Source organism: Aulonocara stuartgranti, assembly GCF_965226115.1.
Source record: "Aulonocara stuartgranti genome assembly, chromosome: 11".
Lineage (NCBI taxonomy): Eukaryota > Metazoa > Chordata > Actinopteri > Cichliformes > Cichlidae > Aulonocara > Aulonocara stuartgranti.
The window spans coordinates 7,238,005-7,258,269 of NC_138947.1; the positions used below are offsets into that span (position 1 = coordinate 7,238,005).

General features: G+C 38.6%; 1 protein-coding gene across 1 annotated transcript; it reads right to left on the reverse strand.

Moving 5' to 3' along the window:
* On the reverse strand, window positions 1–10,195 carry tbx20 (T-box transcription factor 20). The gene is made up of 8 exons (XM_082550504.1): window positions 9,981–10,195; window positions 8,826–9,057; window positions 7,812–7,976; window positions 6,690–6,798; window positions 4,611–4,769; window positions 3,467–3,543; window positions 1,235–1,347; window positions 1–333 (listed from the first exon to the last, which is right to left on the reverse strand). Exons 1-8 carry the CDS (start codon window positions 10,108–10,110, stop codon window positions 5–7), a joined length of 1,314 nt encoding a protein of 437 aa, XP_082406630.1. The 5' UTR covers window positions 10,111–10,195; the 3' UTR covers window positions 1–4.
* Between the last annotated feature and the right edge of the window lie 10,070 nt (window positions 10,196–20,265).

Genomic DNA, 20,265 nt, shown 5'->3' on the forward strand with positions numbered 1-20,265 from the left:
AGAGTCATACAAATGGTGTCATCACAGTGGAGGAATGGCGGAGTCCCTGGATGGCAGCATAGGGGCCCTGCTGGAAGTAGTGGTGGTAGCGTGGCATGTGGAAGGAGGGGAAAGAGGGGCCGCTGCCCTGCATGGTTCCAGCCAGAGCGGTGGGTGTCAGCGGCATGCCCAGTCGGCTGTAAGGGGGCAGGGAGCCCTGGATGGGGTGGGGCAGGGAAGCGGTGCCGGTGCCCATGGCCGATAGGGACTGTGGGTGTTGAAAACCTGAGAAACCTGAAGTCGTGGTGACCCAGGAACTCAGGGAGAGGTTATCTGAGGCGGTGAACGCTGAGCCTACAAGAGACAGATGAATGTCAGTTCAGTTGGGATACAAATAGATTTCAGAAAAAGGCTCACATAAATGTAATAAAACTGGATTTAAACCAACTTTAAATTCCTGTCATGGTCTCTGGGATTTTTGTACTACATCTGCTGTATTAGTTTGTTTTGCCATCTTTCTAGTTTCCCTGATCTACTTTATTCTCCTGCATCTTTCATTATGTAAAGTGTTTGTCTTCATGTCTCAGTATTAGTTATTTATACTGTGATACTTCCTGCTTTGTTTTAAAGGTGAGTTTCTTGTTCTAGTTTTATTTTCTGCCTTTTTTGTTACTTAGCTGCTTGTTTTTTGGATTCCTGCTTTGTGTAGACATTGCAGTCTTATTCTTTTCAGTTATTTTTGGATGTTGCATCAGCTAAAATGAAGTCCTCTCTCCTGACTCTATGACGTTATAAAGCTCCAAACACCCCCCCCAAACAAACAGGTTTACATTTAGTAGAAAACTCAGATATTGGTCTTCATCTCAATACTATATCAAAATATCATATTTGTCATATATTGTGTATATGACAAATAGCCTCTATATTATTTTTATTATGCATTTTGTAGTTCTTAGTTGCTAATATACTTTCCAAGTATTTGTTCATTAGTAGCTGTTAAAGTGTTTTCTTCCCACATACACTCACCAGGTCATGTTCGGTTATCAGTGGCACTGTAATTATCCCTCAAATATTAGTACACCTATATTTTTTTAAATGGTAAACTTCCTTAACTTAAATTGGAACTGCAGAAAATGATGAAGAGAATGATGAGTTTCTATTTTATATGGAAGATGGAAAAAAAAGGAAATGAAAGAAATCTACTAAATATAATGCTTTCACAGGATCTGTGGTGTCTGCATTTATGGGTGTTTACCTCTGGTGTGTGAGGCGTGTCCATCCTCGCTCAGGTTCTCCTCGTCACCCGCGTAGGTTCGGATTGGCGACCGGGCGTATGAGTGCTTGTGGATCAGATTCTCAACACTTTCCCTACAGCAAAAGCCGAAGAGAGAGCCCCAAAATAAATCTCTTTTTGTCATTTTAAATATTTTAAAAGACATTTTTTATTTGATGAGATGCAGACTTAACAAAAAAGAAACTATGTCACTTTTTTTTGTAAAACATAATTTCTAGAATATTTGATTAGGAGCTTAATAAAATAGTTGCAGAATAGTTTTGTTGAATCGTTTTGATAGAAACTTCAATTATCCATTAATGTCTGACAACATAAAACAGATACAACATCAAGAGCAGAATAAAATTTTTTTAAAATGAGTTGGGTTTTTCACCTATAATCTAATGTGATAATGTTCAGGGGTTAGTGACACTGAAACTGACAGGTCACAGATTTATTTTTAATACCAGTGCAATTTTCTAGTATCTGCCTTTTGGTCCATTCTTTGTTTCTGTGCAGTAACAGGATCTTTCCTCTTTACGTGATGTTTTTTTGGCAGCATGTCTAAGTGTGAATTTCCCTTTTGTGTATTTTAACGTTTGTGTTGACTGTGCATGTAGATTTTGGTTTGTGTGTGCGTCTTCTGTGTGTGTTTACGATCCAACAAAGTGCATTAGCTCATTTGAGTCTTGTCAGACAGCACTTCTCAAACACAGTGACACAAATTGTTGCGGGGGGGCGGGGGTAGTGAGTGTTCACGAGTGCGTGTGCATGGCTGGGTGGACAGGCAAGTGGTCTGCATCACGAGAGCCATGCGTTCACATTAGCAGCCCCCCTCCTTGCAGCCCCTTTGCCTCCAATTAGGTTAGGAAAGTGCAATATCTGTCAGCAGAGGAGTACAAATGTGTGTGTTTTTATCAGCGTCGGGCCCCTCCGGCAGAGGGGCCACCGTGAACTCCCACAATACGCAGCATCAGGCGGGAGGCAAACAAGGAGGGGAAGAGGCGGGGCATGCTGGTTTCAATCAGTCATTGCAGCCAATTGAATTACAGTGTGTTTTAGTGCAGTGGCCGACTCCAGACTAATGTGATTTCTGCAGCTCCCTAAGATCAATTGATCTGGTCTAATTCACAGCCCTCAAAAAAGAGAAAGACAGAGGAGAAGAAGGAGGGAGGAGTGTTTGTCTGGCTGTTTTTCGACAGTCTCTGTTTGGGATATTTGATTGAAGGAAATGGGCAGATGGTCTGATTTTGTCAGCTGATTTTGGCCGTAGTGCCGGAATCGGGAATTACGAGAAGTGTGTGTTTTGGCAGCGTTCATAAAAAAAATCCTTTGGAGGGGTGATTTATAACTCTACGTGTGTGTGTGTGTGTGTGTGTGTGTGTGTGTGTGTATATATAAAGGACAGACAAACTATTCTTGTTCATGCAGAATATAGAGAGATGAAAATAGAACATATAACAAAAGGAAAAGCAAGATAAAAGGACTGGGGGGGGGGGGGGGGGGGGCACAAGTGATGGGGGAAAGAAACGAGGATGATAGCTGGGAGTTTCAGTGTTTAAAATTTGTTTAAGATAAGACAGACAGAAATGAAGAACAAAGAAGCTAAAGAGGGAGGACAGAAAGGGAAGACTGAAAGAAAAAAGAAATACAAGGGAAGGATGATCAAGAAGGTAAGCAAAGAGAATGTGAACTAATAAATAAAAATAGAGACGAGGAAGAAGAAGGATACAACTAATACACAGACTAGAAAAAAAACTGGAAAAGAAAAAGTAAAATGAAAATTTTAAAGAAAAGGGGACAATGAAAAAGGATTGAGGGGAATCAAAAAAGGGAAAATAAAGAAAAGTACAGAGACCAAGTAAAAGAAAAAAGACAAAACTGGGGAGAAATATATAAACTATTTTTAAAAAATGGATGAATGAAAATTGAAGCAAAGACAGGGAATAAAAAGTAAAAGGGTTGTATGAAGACACAAGAAAACAAGAATAAAAGATGTGAAAGCAAGAACAGAAAGAATGACAGAGTACAGTATGTGGAGCATGGATTATCTGTTCTCCACTGACACAAACAGAGGGAAATAAACACTCCAGCTTCTGTATTTACTAATGAGCAGCAACCCCGGCTATCTAACACTCCCCCTAATCGTGTATCTTATCCGTAGCGGTGGGGAGAGAGGTAAACAAACAGTGCAGGACCCAGAATCCCATGTACCTCTCCATGTCCGTCAGCCGCGAGGAGTCCCGGAAACCTTTGGCGAACGGGTTGCTGTCAATCTTCAGTTTGGTTATCTGGGAAAACACAGGAGCAGGAGAGTGAAACGAGTCAGTCAGGTCAGGTTTGACACCTCATTTTATTGTTTGGTTTTTTTTGAGTCAACATGTCTCTTCACGCTGGTTCTCTGCAGCTACCACATCCACAGAAGCCCAAAGCATAGCCAGGTTTTAAAGCTATTTATATTTTTTAATGTCTGTATGCATGTCTCCTCTTTGTGCTACAAAAGAAGCAGTAAATAAAGGGACACACAGGAAAAGCAGCACAATTTCTCAGCTCTTATTTCATTGACACTTTTACAATTAAATTGATTAAATTCTAAATGACCAGATTTATTTATTTCCACCAGCACAGCACCAAAAGGTTTGCAGGTCACAAAACTTTAATCAATTATTTTAGTTTTATTGGGGAAAACTGTGAGAATTTCACAACTAATTAAAAATCATAAGAAACGTGATTTTCTTATAGAAATTCTGTTCTGGATGAACTTCACCTACTTACAAGGTGCACAAAGAAGGGGATAAAGACAGCAGACAAGCTATTCAGCACTTTCATTATGCAGAACAACTTTGTTATTTGATTTACACATTCAGGTTAGCGTCATGGGGTTTATTACAGATGAAATTTTAAACTGAATAGGTATAGAAACAACCAACTGTATACATGTCCAACACATACACCCACCAATGAGGCACTAACAAAGATGATCTTTAATTACGGTATATGGTGTCAATCAAATAACAAAGTTGTTCGCTATATTGTACTGTATATATTATTTACACTATACTGTCTTAAAGGCAGAAGTGGATGCACGCTTGAGCTTTTACCTGGTATCTCTCGATCTTCGTTAGGTCTAAAGTGCACTTTTAATCTCAACCTTTACCCTTTCCAAGGATGAGAAGTCCTTAAATTGCTCAGGCAGCACAACTCGCTGTGCTGATAAGGCCCATGTGATACAATCAAAGGCTCCAGATTGACTCTTAAATGGAGTTTGTGGCAATCTTTATAATTTAAAAATTTCATGGGAACCAGCAGCAGATTTTTGGCAGAGTCCTTAAGCCTGCAGGAGTCAACAATCACTCACCAGCTGGTTCTGGTAGGCTGTGACAGCTGTGAAGACAGTCTCAATGAAGACGAAGGTGCGGAACTCCTCAGATTTGAGATTGAGCAGCGAGGCAGTGTGGTCCTTCTTTTTTATGATGTGGACCCGTGGCTGGTATTTGTGCATGGAGTTGAGGATGATCTGCAGAGGACAAGAAGAGCAAGAATTAGTTTACAGTGACATGTAGATGATGAAGATGATGATGATGATGATGTGAAAGCTCACTGGAGTCAGAGTGCATCAAGATCAAGTTCAGATATATTCTATTCGATTATGTATTCCATCTCTGCACCACAAAGCACTATTATTGTCCATTAAAACATACCAGGGAGTCATACTGTCGCAGTGACTATTCATTGTGTGAACACACAAACTTCAGTTTACTTTTACCCAATCCAATTCACACCCTTTTGCCGCTGGATATACTCGGCAATCCACAAGCGTTCTATTAATGTGCAGCATAAAATAGTTCCCAAACATTTCATCAAAGTTACAAATATAAAAACCAAATTACACTGACATTTGTGACTCATTTTAAAAGATTTCCACAAAGATGATCCACAAAATGAGAATTGACAAATGTATTTGAGAAAAGATTAATTTGCATGGAGGATAATTTTGCCATTAAAACCATAAAGAAAAAAAAATCATTTTAAGCATTTAGTATAAATTTGAAAGGCTATGAACACGGGGTGTGTAAAGCTAAATAAAGTGAATTTGTATACAAATGCTGAGTCTTTCTAATCTAGCCCCTCCCTGTCATACTGTGGTTTATGTTTTATATGTGTAATTTTTTATATGTATATTACATTTGGTTATGATATATTTTCTCTTTTCTTGCTTCTCTTTATTTCCTTACTATGAATTGTAGTTTTGGAAAATAAAATAAATGAAGTATAAAAAGTATAATGCAATATGAAAACACTGCTTCACAGTAACTGGCTCAAGTATTCATTGTCAGAAAAAAAGGTTCAAGAAGCCCAGAGATGAAAAATTCATTTATACCTGAAAGTGATGTCTTCAAATTGGAAAACGTAATTTTCTGCTACAGGTAATCAAAATTTTATGCCGAATATTTTTTATTTTATAGAATATTATGCACATAACTTCAGTCTTTAAGAGTACAAAGTTATATTTCTGCACCACTTTTTGTTGTTGTTGTTGTTGTTGGTGGTGGTGGGTGTGTGTTCATGTGTATATGTGGGCAATTATTCTGTTTATAAAGTTAAAAATTAATGTTTAAATCGCTTTCTAAATTCTAAATATATAATGTCATTATATTTTTGTGATATTTTAGTAAATTTCATGTCTTTACCGTTGCTGCTGACCTTTCAAATGATCAGACTTAAGCTGCAGTGTTACAGAAATAATGGCGGATGAGTATATAATGGGAATTTGTGTGCATTCAGTTTATATGATAGCATGAGAAGAATTATTGGGGTAAGAAGCGATATTACTGTTATTTTTTATTTTATTTAAAATAGTCTTGCAATGTATTATTTTGTATATATTATACGTTGTTAAACGCATGATATGTATTTATATGTATACACTGCATTATTTTTACTGCTGCATTCCACTGTTACTCGGCAGAAGAAAGAATCTGGCAAAACTAAAATAAATAAAAGGAGTGTAGAGCATTTTTAATTTTATGTGCTCATCACATTGTATATTTGTTTTGGAGACATCCACCTCAATAGATTCAATTGAGGTGCTATTTTTGGACTGAGAAAGTGCACACACCCTTTAAACTAATAATTGCCGCGTTTCCCAGACTGTGCCCTTCTGTTGACTTATTAATGGATGACAGTTATTATTATTATTTTTTCGGCACTGTTCTGGTCTCTGCTTGTCCTTGCCATGATGATGTCAGTGAAGGGAGGATTAAAAGAACAATTTGCTTTAAGTCGTATATTTCGCCTGAAATGAAGCTAGCTTAACTCATTTTCACGGGGTTTCGAAACACTAAAGCCTCCATGATGCTAGATAAATACTTGACGTGTTGTTTCGAGGCAAAAAGATGTGAAGAAAGAAAAGAAAGAAGAAAGATCAGGTGCTCACATGTCCGTGTTGGTCCAGTTCGTTGTTCGTCAGCTTCACTTTCTCAAAGGAAACCATTTGCTTCATCAGCTGCTCGCCGGTGAATGGAGAGTCTGGGTGGACGTACAACCTGCGGGGAAAAAGAACAGCACCTCTGATTGGCTGAAAGGCGTTCGTTTCCTATCCAATCAACGTTCAGCAAACTGGCAAATTAAGAATCGCTTAGCGACTAACCAATTAATTGGAATTACAATAAACACTGTGATGTAATAATAATAATAATAATAATAATAATAATTATAAGAATTTGTATTTATAATTATGAGGTTAAGTAGGCCTACTTTAACACGCCCTGTTTATAAATTCACAACAGCCGCTTGGTGTGAGATCGAATTAGCTACGCTACATGTAAAACTACCACAAAAAGTCATTAATGCCAAACAGCATTACACCTTTGTCAGAATGTTTTTTTTACTCAGTATTATTATATGTTGTGTTTATTTTATTTTGTAAGATTTAATAATTCCTAATAGGCTAACTATAGAAAAGTCGTTAATAAGCATATATCAATGCATTTTTTAATTGAACAGCATTTAAGTGAAGACTACAATCTTCATATGGGCTCTAAAATCCAGGTTCTTGAAATAAATGGCTAGCTATGTAAATAAATAAATAAGAATAAATAGTTACTGAAAAGAGGCCTCCAAATGATCTCTTTCTTGAATCAAATCAATATAAGTCTGCTCTCCACTTTTTTATAAGTTGTTTATATTTAGTTAAAGGTAAGACAAAATGTAACTGATTGTCAGGTTACATAAACAACAGCCTACCAGAAGAGAGTCAGCGGTGTCCATATTTTCATAAAGAATAAAGTTTGATATTGCAACTGAAATAAATCAGGTATAAAATATTCATAAGTGCCAGAAAAGAGCAGAATTATTAGCGAATTGTTCTCAGGTTTTTCGAATATCCACCCATTCTTCCAACGTAATTACGGTCATTTCATCTAACTTGGAAAGTCGTTCAAAATATTGAAAATGTCTTTGGAACATTTTCATATTCAAATTCAAGTCTACACAGAGGATTTAAAAAAAAGGGTATACATATTTTAAAAAGAGAGAGAGGGAGTTTAGGTCTGCCTACCTGGCGGGGAGAGGGGGGTCGGCCTTGCCGGCTACCAGCCAGGAGGAGCGGTGGTAAGCGTATCGGTAGCGCTTGTTGTCCACTGGGACAATGTCCATCAGCACGATGTACTTGGAGTCCTGGTCCACCCCGGAGAAAGAGACTCGAATGGTTGGAAACATCCTCCTAATGGTGTTTTGTTAGAGCAGAAAGAAATAATTGCTGAGTTAGAACACTGGTCTTTCTAAATGTAGCGCTTGCTAAAAAGATAATAAAAATAAATAAATTAAATGCACAGTTAACTTTTTTTTCGGATATTCACATACAGTTTGTGTTTTCAAGCCATACTCAGTGCAGGAATACAGCTCTGAGTAGTGAATTATTAATTTGCATTTGCTGGGTTTGACGCTACGCCTCACCAATGTCCGTAAATGTGTTAAATGCAGTTCAAGTTTCACGAATTCGTTCACAGGTCCTTAACGTTTCCCTTATATATATATATATATATATATATATATATATATATATATATATATATATATATATATATATGTATATATATATGTATATGTATATATATATAATTATTATTATTATTATTATTAATTTTGTGAATAAGGTTCACATCGACCAGCTGCAGTGTCTGCCTTTATGTTAAAGTAACCTGCGGTGTGTTTTTCAGGTGGCTCTTGGGTCAGTGAAACATTAGATCACGGTGTAAATGTCCTTTCACAGCACCTGCGGGAAGTCATCAGATGTCTGCAGCTTCCTGTTTAGATCGCTGCTCTATCTAAAGAAAAGTCAGACAGAGCTGCAGAAGAGCTTTATCCTAATTTTATTTTTTCAACTTTCAAAAGGCTCACAAAGAAGTTCCAAACAAAAACGAACCATAATTCATTTCTCTATTTGTATTTCTCACAATATCGTCTTTTATTTTTCTCTCACCCGTCTTTTTTTCTGATATATTTATAGCCTATTTATGGGACAATAAATAGGTTACATCAAAATATGAAAATAAAATTAGCGGTAGTTTACCTTCCAGATTTGGTGATGATCATCTCAGTACCGAGCTCGTGAAATTTGTCCCACAGCTCTTTGGTCTCAAGGCTGCACGAGATCTTCGCCATCTCCTCGCTTGGGATGCCTGGATTGGTGGGGATGAGCGGCTCCGTGCACACGGCGGGCGCGCTGAAGTCCCCATGCCCGTCCAGGGAGGACAGGTCAGCCAGGGACTGCTGGTTGCAGGAGGACTTCTCCACGAATTGCTCTGTTTTATTTAATTAAGGTGGATTTGTGGAGAAACAGGGATGATTATTCTCATTTGATTTTGATGTCATCAGGAACAACTGCAAGATTTTGTCTTAAACAGGGAAAGCAAGTATGTAACCACAGTCTGCTAAAATATCCTGCTATGCTGTTGTGTTGCAGCATAATAAATGTAATAAATCTTTTTATTATAATACCTCATTTCTACTAGAGCGGCTTCTATCATGGATAAGGTCAAATAAAATAAACACACATGTCAGCTCTGTAGAACACGTCTGTCGTTAATGAGAAGAAGCACAATTTACATTCTTACAGAACATCTGAAAATTAAAGTGTAATACTTGTCTGACATGCCCGCTTTAAAAAAAATAAAAAGATATTTTGGAGAAGCAGCTCGTCTTTTGATTCGATTGGCAAAACAAAATATAAAGAATTAAAAAAGAAAATGCTCTTTAAAATACAGGGAAATTAAATGTTGGAACAATGAATGCGCAGGGTCAATTTAGAGCCTTTTTATTTGCAATCATTTAAATATTAAAAACTCTTTCATTGAACACATTACTTTTTGATTAACGTATATAATAAATTGCATGGATGTTTACTGTCACTCTATGTATCCTCGTGAATTTCCTTTTACATTTTACAGACTAGAACCTCACCTCACTGCTATCACAGTTCATCTTTATTTAATTTGTTTCTTCAGCATTTTCCTTTTATTATAACGCATCGTTATTTGTAAAATAGTGACTGATTTGTTTTACGGTTCCACATTTTTGAGGTTACAAACGCCATTCGTTGATAAACTCGCTTTTATTATTGGATGTTTAACTGCAATTCGAAGTAATTCGAAAGTGTAACCCCAAAACTAAACTCACGTTGAGCCTGTTTAAGTTTTCTGATTTAATTCTTCAATTCTTCTCTTACCCAGAGGCTTGATGGTGTTCTCCTCCGCCTCCTTGTCCTTATTGGGCTTCCCGCTGGACATCAGGGCTGCTATGGAGAAAGCATTTGCCCGGGATGAGAGCTGCGGTTTCGGGGATGAAGTATACTCCATGTTGGTGAAGAGACTGGAACAGAATATTCCCCTTTGAATAAGGAAAAAAAATCCCCAGAAAGGCTTAACTCCGCCTGCTTCCAACTGCCAGCGACGTAAAGAAAAATGTGCAGGGAAATACGCAAAGTTTCTCCTCGATTTCGGCCTTTCTGCGCAAATACTCAGCTTTAAAACTTGTCACTTCGGAAACGCTTGTCACTGCCGAGTTGAGAGTCTTGCTGGATGCATGGTGAGAGAAGGCGGAGGAGGGCTGACTCCACAGACTTGTGCGCGTCCTGCAGTGCCAGATCTGAGGCCGGCTGCTCTATGGGACGCTTCACTCCGGCTCACCCTCCCCTTATAATTCCAGTCTGTCCTCCAATCGCTGCCTCTTTCTCCACGTCACAGTCCCACTGTCCCACAGGCACCCTGCTACCAGGCAGCCAATTAAATACCCTGACAGGGTTTCCTTTTCATGCCAAAGACCCCAGAGAGAGTGTGGTTGGAGAGGGCTGATGTGAGATTTTTATGACTGTCTGTACTCGGGTGATGACAGAAGGAAACGACAAACATATGGTTCGGAAAATGTAATTCTTTGCTGTCATTGCACAACACAAAGGAAAGAAATAAACAGAGAAATGTACTTTATATATGGAGCCCTCTCAAGGACCCCCACCAGACCACATGTTGGGAACCACAAACCCAAAATGTCAACAACAGAGATTTTCCAGGAGATGTTTGCCCAAGATGGAGCTATTTGATAATTAATAGCAGAAGTGAGATGATGAGGAAAGCTTAACATACACAATATCTGCTCCTGTCACAATTATGAATTGATATGAAAGAAACACTGAAGCATTTTAGTTACATTTTTTAAAGTGGTTAAAACCTTTTTGGGTCACTCTTTCTTTTGGGTACTAACCATCCTTTTGAGATGACTGGGTGTTCCATATATTAACCCCTTCCTGCAGTGCTGCCTGGTGTGTGAACACACTCACTCACAATTCATTTATAGATGAAACTATCTATTCATGCCAGAAGTTATCATTTTTTGAGTTATATAGTTGTTCTGTAATTTAAAAAAAAAACTTCCACAATGATTTCATTGTCTTACAGCTGACCCCAGCCTCACTTCAAGCTCAATAATTGTGGCTCTGTGTTGTTTAATGGGAATAACAGCTAGCACATCCAGCAACTAAAGAATGCTAAATATGGCCCCAAACTACAACTGGACAAGTTAGTGAGGTTTAAATATATATAAAAAACAAAAGCGTAAAATTACGTTGTTATTGCTGTTAAAGTTGAAACAATGAGATTATTATGATTTATAAAAGGAGTCAACGTGAACATGAATGAGAAATTTAATTTTAGGTGGAAATTAGCCCAAATTTAAAAATGTATTAAGTCCAATTTATTTTAAGTCTTTTTTATTTACTTGATTAGCAAATAATATCTTTGGCTGACTGCAGTGTAATACCCTTTAACCTTTCCAAATCCAGACAAAGTCCTCTGAACTGAACTCCAGTTTAACCAGGCGCACCAGTCCATGGGTTTCTGCCATCATTTTTGGTACTTCTGCTTTTCTGACACTGGCATAATGCCCAAGTCTTAATCCTAATTCTAACCTGAATTAAGAATGAACCCACCATCAGCCCTCTGAGGGTGCTTTACAAAATGGAACAACCAAAATGTCCACACTTTCCAAAGGTCTAAAACTTACACCACTGGTCTGCACAAAGATAGCCTTAAGCACACACACACAGGGACCTTACTGAGTGCTGGAGTTAATCCATTCTATGACACACACCAGTAATCACCTAATCTTGAACACACACAGTTTTCACGTGACAACAGGAAATTCACATTATTTTTAAGAGGCCCACCAGCAGGTCTACAAGTCCAGCCTGTAGTCTATACTGCAGGTCTGCCAGGCTCAGATCCCCTACTGTTATCATCTTATTACTGTCCTTAGTCACTCATTCAATCTTATATCAAAGAAGAAAGCTTTCAAGACAGATTAAATAAATCTTTTTTCTTTTATTTCCCTTGCTTTTAACTTGATAGGGACTGAATCCGGTCTAGACGTCACCTAATGGAGAGTGTTTATCAAGACAATTTCTTTTTTTTCTTCCTGGATACACAACATCTGCACTGCTTGATTCACTAGCAACCAATCACAGAGACCACTGGAAGCCACAGCTGAGCTCGGAAAACTGAGATTTCGAAGAGCACCTGAAAGCATCGTATTTCTGAAGCGTTGACTACTTTTTTTTCTTCTAAAGGTGTATCTCTTTCTCTCCTCTCTCAGTGTGTGTGCGAGTGTGTGTCCTCAATGTCACTCTCTCTTCTCTCTCAAAGATGGAGGCTTACATAAACACTGAGCCAGAGCTCTGCCGGGCAGCTAAACCCATTAGGAGACTCCTGAATGCAAATCCGCTGCTGCAGATATTTAATAAGAGACCTGCGCTGGCAAATTAGATTACCTTGCAATTGCTAGTGGATAATGTGCTAAAAGCTTTCCCACTTAAGCGTTACTCCTTACTGAATATTATTCACACTTTGAGGGGCCGGTGCAGCCTTAAAGAAGCAGACGGCCTGGAAGTGAGACACAGATGGTGGTTAGACTTGGTGCCTGAATACAAGATGAGTCACAGAGAAAACAGAAAAAAATGTCTGTGTGGCTGATTCAAAGCCAAATGACCCAAAAACCTGCCTCAAAATCTTGGGCCAGATTGAAAAAGCATTGTTAAGATTTACTCTTTATAAAGTATATAACCTACATCAATGTTTAACAGTTTTAACATCATTTTAAGATTAACACACACCCTCCAACTCTGCATTTAAATCTTTTCTGATCTTCACCAAACTTTACATTAAATATTCCCTAAAAATCTTATTACCTATAAACATACGAGAGACCTTTTCGATGTCCTAAACCGAAGAAGACCATTATGGCATTAAGCTTAAGGAACAAGCACACCTACACTGAGTCCATGTTTTTTCATATTTAGTCTTTCGGTAAACACACTTAAGGAGTTAATGTGATCATTAAAGAGAACTCGAGTTGTTGCCACTGTACTGAAAAAGGGTTGTGCTTAAATAACACAAATACTTTTTGTTTATATTTTTGGTTTGTTTGTTTTCAAAGTTTATGGACACATTTATTTTTTAAAACATTTTGAGATCTGGATCAACTTCCTGTGTTGCTCTAGATTTGATTCATATCCTATCTCAGTTTATGAAATCCTTCATATGTATCTGCATTCTTAACAAAATTGGTGGTTTGCACCATGAGTCTTCAATCTAGTTGACGGTTTCCTAAACTGACTCCTCGCAGTCTGATAAAAATAAACATGGAGCAAATTAACAACAGTAACATGGAGTCAATAAAGGAATGAGGAACTTTTATACTCATTGCATGTTTGAGTGTAAAAACACACCTTTTTTCAGTGACTTTTAGTCATAAACTGTTGAAAGTACCTCAACAAAAGTTTTCAAGGAAAGACTAAAACTGTCATTTCACAGGTTTCTTTAAAAATAAGAAAGAAAAAAATCCTTGACCCAATACAAGTGTTTGCAGTACTTTCCTGCGACGCATCAGTGGCAGGAGATAACAGGATAGGTGACATCTCACCACAACGAGAGCCCCAAGCACTCAGGGATATGACAATGAAACCATCTAAACAATTATTCCTCGGGATAAATGGCCGCCGTGTGAAAAGGTCAGCAACAAACGACAGCCAATTCCCCGCAGAGTGGAAACTGAGTAAAAATAATCGCCCTGTGATTGAATTGAATCCTGGGACATTTGAGCCACAGTAATGAAATGGCTGTTGTTGTGACCCAACCCTTTCACCTCCCTGACGATTTTTTACCAGATTACAGGGCAGGCAGCAGGGGCGACTATTTGCCTACAGGAATATATTTAATATATGTGCATAGGTTTGTTTTGCCAATGTAAATCCCAATTATCACAGCTACTTCTGCATATTACATGTCTTTGTTCACCTACAGGGCCCGAAGGGGCACAGGGGGGGGGGGGGGGGGGGGGGCTGAGAAACCTGATTTATGCACAACCAGTTATAGCCACCGTTAATGGCTGTACTTTAACAGCAGTGTGTATACCTTAGTGTGAAGCTTTTTCTAAACGATCTACTTTGTATATATTTTATTATCTTTGTGCATCAAATTCCAAAGATGCTCTCAAACAAAGATGGTACATAATACAATACAAATACTACATACATATATTACATTGTTATGTTGTACATTGTATACCAGTGTTTCTGCTGAGTGGGCATGATCAGAAGAGTTGTGAATGCCTGCACGATCATCCATCAGAACCATAAAGAGCATCCCTCCTTCTTTGTTAATGTTCTCTTCACTGTTTTTGACTAAAATTGACCAAGAATGTGTGGAAAACATGTGGTTTGTGAACATTTTTGCACCCATGCATTCGGATTTTTCAAATTCCCATTATTCACTGTAGCATTAGAACTATTAATGGTCATCAGTGTTTTGAAAACCCTTTGGTACTTCAGGAGAAACTCCGCACTGACACTTTTTGTAAGGTGATTTTGTCATTAAGGTGCTGTGGTTGACAGATGAAATGATAAACATATATTGACAATGAAAGTGGTATTTAAAAATTAAGATACGTCTGCTATATTTATTACACTTTCTATAGATATTGCAGTAGTTTTGTAATAATATTTAACCACAGTAATTGTGGTAGATCTGTATTATTGAACAGCTAGTATAGCTATTGTCTATTACAAAAACATATTGTAGAATTTAGTTAGAAATTTCTTTTGAAAAGTACAGCGGGGAAAATAAGTATTTGACACATCAGCATTTTTATCAGTAAGGGGATTTCCAAGTGGACCATTGACACAACATTTCCACCAGATGTTGCCATCAAGCCAAATATTGACGTCATACAAACAAATCAGAACATATAAGTATACAAGTTAAACCACAATAAATAAAGTGAAATGACACAGGGAATAAGTATTGAATACATGGAGATAACAAGGGGCAAAATGACATAGAAAGCCAGGAGATCACCTGAAATCTGTCAGTATTGATAGAGAAATCCTGTCCCCTATCAGTACCAATTGATATCAGCTGCTTTAGTCCTAATTGATGGCCTATAAAGGCTCCTCATTACCCAGAAGGCACACAGGAAAGACTTCATGATGGGTAAAAGCAAAGAACTCTCTCAAGATCTTCGTAATCTTATCGTTGAAAAGCATTTTGATGGGAATGGTTATAGGTGCATTTCCAGAATGCTGAATGTTCCTGTGAGCACTGTGGGGGCCATTATCCGGAAATGGAAAGTGCATCAGTTCACCATAAACCTGCCACGATCAGGTGCTCCACGCAAGATCCCTGTCCGAGGAGTCCAAAGAATAATCAGGAGGGTTCTCCAAGAGCCAAGAACCACTCGGACAGAACTTCAGGAAGACCTTGCATCAGCAGGTACTGTTGTTTCAAAGAAAACTATAAGCAATGCACTGAACCGCCATGGCATCCATGCACGCTCACCACGCAAGACTCCATTGCTGAACGAAAAGCATGTCAAGGCTCGGTTAAAATTTGCGCAACAGCATTTGGAGAAGCCTGTGGATTATTGGACGACTATAGTATGGTCAGATGAAAGCAAAATTGAACTTTTTGGCAGTCATTCTACACACCATGTTTGGAGAAGAAATGGCACTGCTCACCACCCCAAGAACACCATACCAACAGTCAAGTTTGGGGGTGGAAGCATCATGGTTTGGGGCTGCTTTTCAGCAAGGGGTACTGGCAGACTTCATATTATTGAAGGCAGGATGAATGGAGAGATGTACCGGGACATTCTGGATAAAAATCTGCTGCCATCTACCAGGAAGCTAAAAATGAAAAGAGGGTGGACATTTCAGCAAGACAATGATCCCAAACACAAGGCCAAGGAAACAATGAAGTGGTTTCAAAGAAAGAAAATCAAGTTGCTTGAATGGCCCAGTCAATCACCTGACCTAAATCCCATAGAAAATCTATGGAGAGAACTGAAGATTAAAGTTCATAAAAGAGGCCCAAGGAACCTTCAAGATTTAAAGACCGTTTGTGTGGAAGAATGGGCCAGAATCACTCCTGAGCAATGCAGACGACTGGTCTATCCATACAAGAGGCGTCTAGAAGCTGTAATCACCAACAAAGGCTTTTCTACAAAGTATTGAATAAAGTGTGTTCAATACTTATTCCCTGTGTCATTTCACTTTATTTATTATGGTTTAACTTGTATACTTATATGTTCTGATTTGATTGTATGACTTCAATATTTGGCTTGATGGCAACATCTGGTGGAAATGTTGTGTCAATAGTCCACTTGGAAATCCCCTTACTGATAAAAATGCTGATGTGTCAAATACTTATTTTCCCCGCTGTAAAAGTCAGTGATGGTCACATGTAGTCTCCCAGTTTCTTGTTTGTTTAGGTATTAAACCACTATGCCACTAGAAGTCAAGTATAGCCACCCACCTACTAATATTTCCAAACATCCATCTTCTTCCTCTTATCCAGGGCTGTGCCGCGGGGGCTGCAGCCTCAGCAGAGAAGCCCAGACCTTCCTCTCCCCATCCACCGCTTCTAGCTTGTCCAGGGGAACACCAAGGTGTTCCCAGGCTATCCAAGAGATATAATTCCTCCAGAGTGTCTTGGGTCTGTCCTGGGGCCTCCTCACAGTGGGACATGTCCCAAACACCCCACCCAGGAGGCGCCCAGGAGGCATTCTTGTCAGATGTCCAAACCACCTCAACTAGCTCCTTTCGATGTGGAGGAGCAGCGGCTCTACTCAGAGCACCTCCTGAATGGCTAAACTTCTCACCCTATCTCTAAGGGAGAGGCCAGCCACCCTTCGGAGGAAGCTCATTTCCACCGCTTGTATCTTGTTCTTCTCACTATCCACAGCTCGTGACCATAGGTGAGTGTAGGGACGTAGATCGACCGGTAAATTGAGTGCTTCGCTTTTACACTCAGCTCTCTCTTCACCACGACGGACCGGTACAATCCATCTGTCAATCTCCTGCTCTCTTCTCCCGTCACTTGTAAACAAGACCCTGAGATACTTAAACTCCTCCACTTGGGGCAGGAACTCATCCCTGACCCGTAGTGGGCACTGCACCCTTTTCTGGCTGAGGACCATGGCTTCAGATTTGGAGGTGCTGATTCTCCTACTAATATTTGACCAAGAATATGTTAATAAAGGAAAGAGTTCTAGGGCTCAGTTAGGCGCAGAGACCAATCGGTGACCCCCTGGCAACCTCCGGTAGCTGGTTGAAAAGTGGTTGCTGAAGTTTGTTAGCTGTCCTCAGGTGAAATTGGTTGCAAAGAGTGTGGTGCACTAAAAAGCTTTGCTGTGATTGCTCTGATCATTAGAAGATTGCCGTGGTTGCACGGAAGATGTCGACCTGTCTGCACACACTTGCCATTTCCCCACAGAGCTGTGAAACATACAGAAATGTGAAATAAACCTGAAATCAAGAAATGTAACTTTCAAAGTAAAAGTTGTGCCTCAAAAACAGCAACCAGCACATTTCAAAATACTTTTTACCTACAAGATGAACATTTTTCTTTTTCCGGTTTACGTGGTGCTTTTCCCAGTTTCAGTACCGCTTGCCAAGTAGTTTGGGATTGTTTACAGACAAGTTGCATAAGTTGGACAACTCTTTCATGCAAACTACAGGTGAAGCAGCAGTTTTCTAACAATTAAAGCAATCTTTTTGATTAAAACATTTTTTAGTGCCGCACCCTTTTGCTATTACTGTTACTGCTGACTACGGGCTACCATGGTTAACTGTTAGACCAAATAAATTTTCAGTTCAGCACTGTTTACCTCTTTATAAACAAATTTTATATTAGTGATTTCAAAGAACAAAAACAAAAAAAAAAAAACCTGTCTCCTTTCAACAAATTAATTTACTCTCTTCCTCACTAACCTCCTCCTCCGTTTCGCTTACTGTTAACAGTCAGCTTGCTTTTTATAAAATGTACATTTTAATAACCTGTTATAATCTTTATTTAAAATCTTAAGGATTATTACTTAAATGATACTTTCTTAATCCTGGCAATAAGTAAATTAATTTCAAGATAAGTAAATTAATGTAACAAATGTGCAAGGACTATTCAACTATTCACCTGAACTGTTCACAACTTACGTACTCAATTATGAAACTCTGTTCAGGGCCAGTCTCAACCATTAAAACCTTATTCTGCTTCTTTTAATTTGTTGCATGGTTCATTTCAAATAATCTCTGATAAGAATTCATCTTGCTCATGAGATAAGCAACAAGGCCAAAGCATGAAAATAATAATCCTATTGGAGTAGTGAGAGTTTGCAGAGAAGCAGTGGGGATGTTTTGCTTTATTTCAGTAACAGATCAGATCAGGTCACTTAGCACACATAAGAAAGCTTTGATCTGAAGCATGTCTTCACCAACATGGACTCTCATTCACCTGCTGTTGACTACACTTAGTCAGACCTCCACACACACATACACACTCCCACACCCCTACAACCTGAGGCATGCAGTGGTTGGTCTGTTGCCTCCGTTCATATGACTAATTAGACCAGCTTCACACTGTGCCGTTCCTTTTGATGCTGATCCCTGGTGCTAATTGCTGCGTCAGTCCCGGGCCACAGCCAGGTTAAGTTCAAATGCAGGACCGACGTCTCCACTAACTTCTCTCTCCCCCTGCCCCTCCCAAAAGAGCTAAGGATAGAAATGAGTCAAGAATATACCAAGGCTACATATCCCACCCATTAGGTTTATTTATTTTGCATACATTTATTTACATTTGTATACATTTTAACAAAGATTTAAAAGCAGAGTTGGGTTTCAGCATTAGCTGGTCTTTGTAACAGTCTAAATAACTGCATTTTCTGTTTGTTTTTTATCCAATGAAATTTTGTATAGTTCAATGAAAATGAGAAAAAAGTGTTAACAAATAACAAAGTGATGATATTGAATGCATCACTAAATGTTTCAAATGCATATTACATTGTTTTTTTCTTTTGGTGGGGGTGGGTGGTAGTGAGGGTTCATGGTTTGTGAATGTTTTTTCTACTCTTAGCTCTACATGAAGTCATTGAGAGCGAAGAAGCCCCACCTACCTGCTGTAACCAATCAGAAGAATGCTGGCTTGACAGATGAGAGAGTAAAGTCTTCTAAAGACACCCAACCAAAGCTTGTTTGTCGGCTTAGTTAATTGATAAACTGAACTGTGAGTTGAAAAATGAAGTGATGTCAATATGATCATGTTTTTTATGTCCAAACAGAGCACACTCTTCATGCTATGCAGTGTTGACTAGCAACAATTGAACGATGATCTATAACACTGTATTTGCTACTATATACTTGCAAAATGCTGAAAATGCTTTTCAAAACCATTTTCATTGTACTGGAGAGTGTTAATACATAAAGTACATTAATACATTAATTCCCTGAAGAACACTGCTGTAGCAGGAAGCTCACATCTTTGACTCTTTAATAAACAAGCAGGCTTTCTCTTAACCTCAGTCCAACCTTCACCCCTCCTTCCCCTGTAAACTCTGTTTTGCCCAAACTCAAAGGGATTACACTGGGCCTTGGTGAAGGATAGGTCAAACGAAAAGAGAAGGGGGTGGGTGTAGGAGAGGGATGAGGATGACGAATCATCACAGGGCCACAAAGTCACCTGCAAAAACTATTGAAGAACTAAATCTTCCTTTCTTTATTTTTTGTTTGTTCCTTTCTACACTGCCTGATCACAATTGATTGAGTCAGGCAAGCTGTATTTTTAATTACAGTTCTTGACTTAAAAAAAAAAGGCATATATGATATATTATGCAACCCTATTTACAAAAAACAGTTGGGATGCCTTTTAAGATGTAAATAAAAGCAGAATGCAATAATTAATTTTTTATTAATCTGAATTTTATTAAAACAGAACACATATCAGATGTCTACAGTGACAAAATTTTCTTTTTAAGAAACAATTAAAAAACTTTAAATTTGATGGGGACGTATTACTATTGACCACATTATGACTGTGCAGCATTCCCCCTTCATCCCCTCTCAATGAAACAGTAGCTTGGCTTTTTATAATGTTCCAAATTCTTTTCATTTGGTGAAAGATCTGGACTGCAGGTAGCCT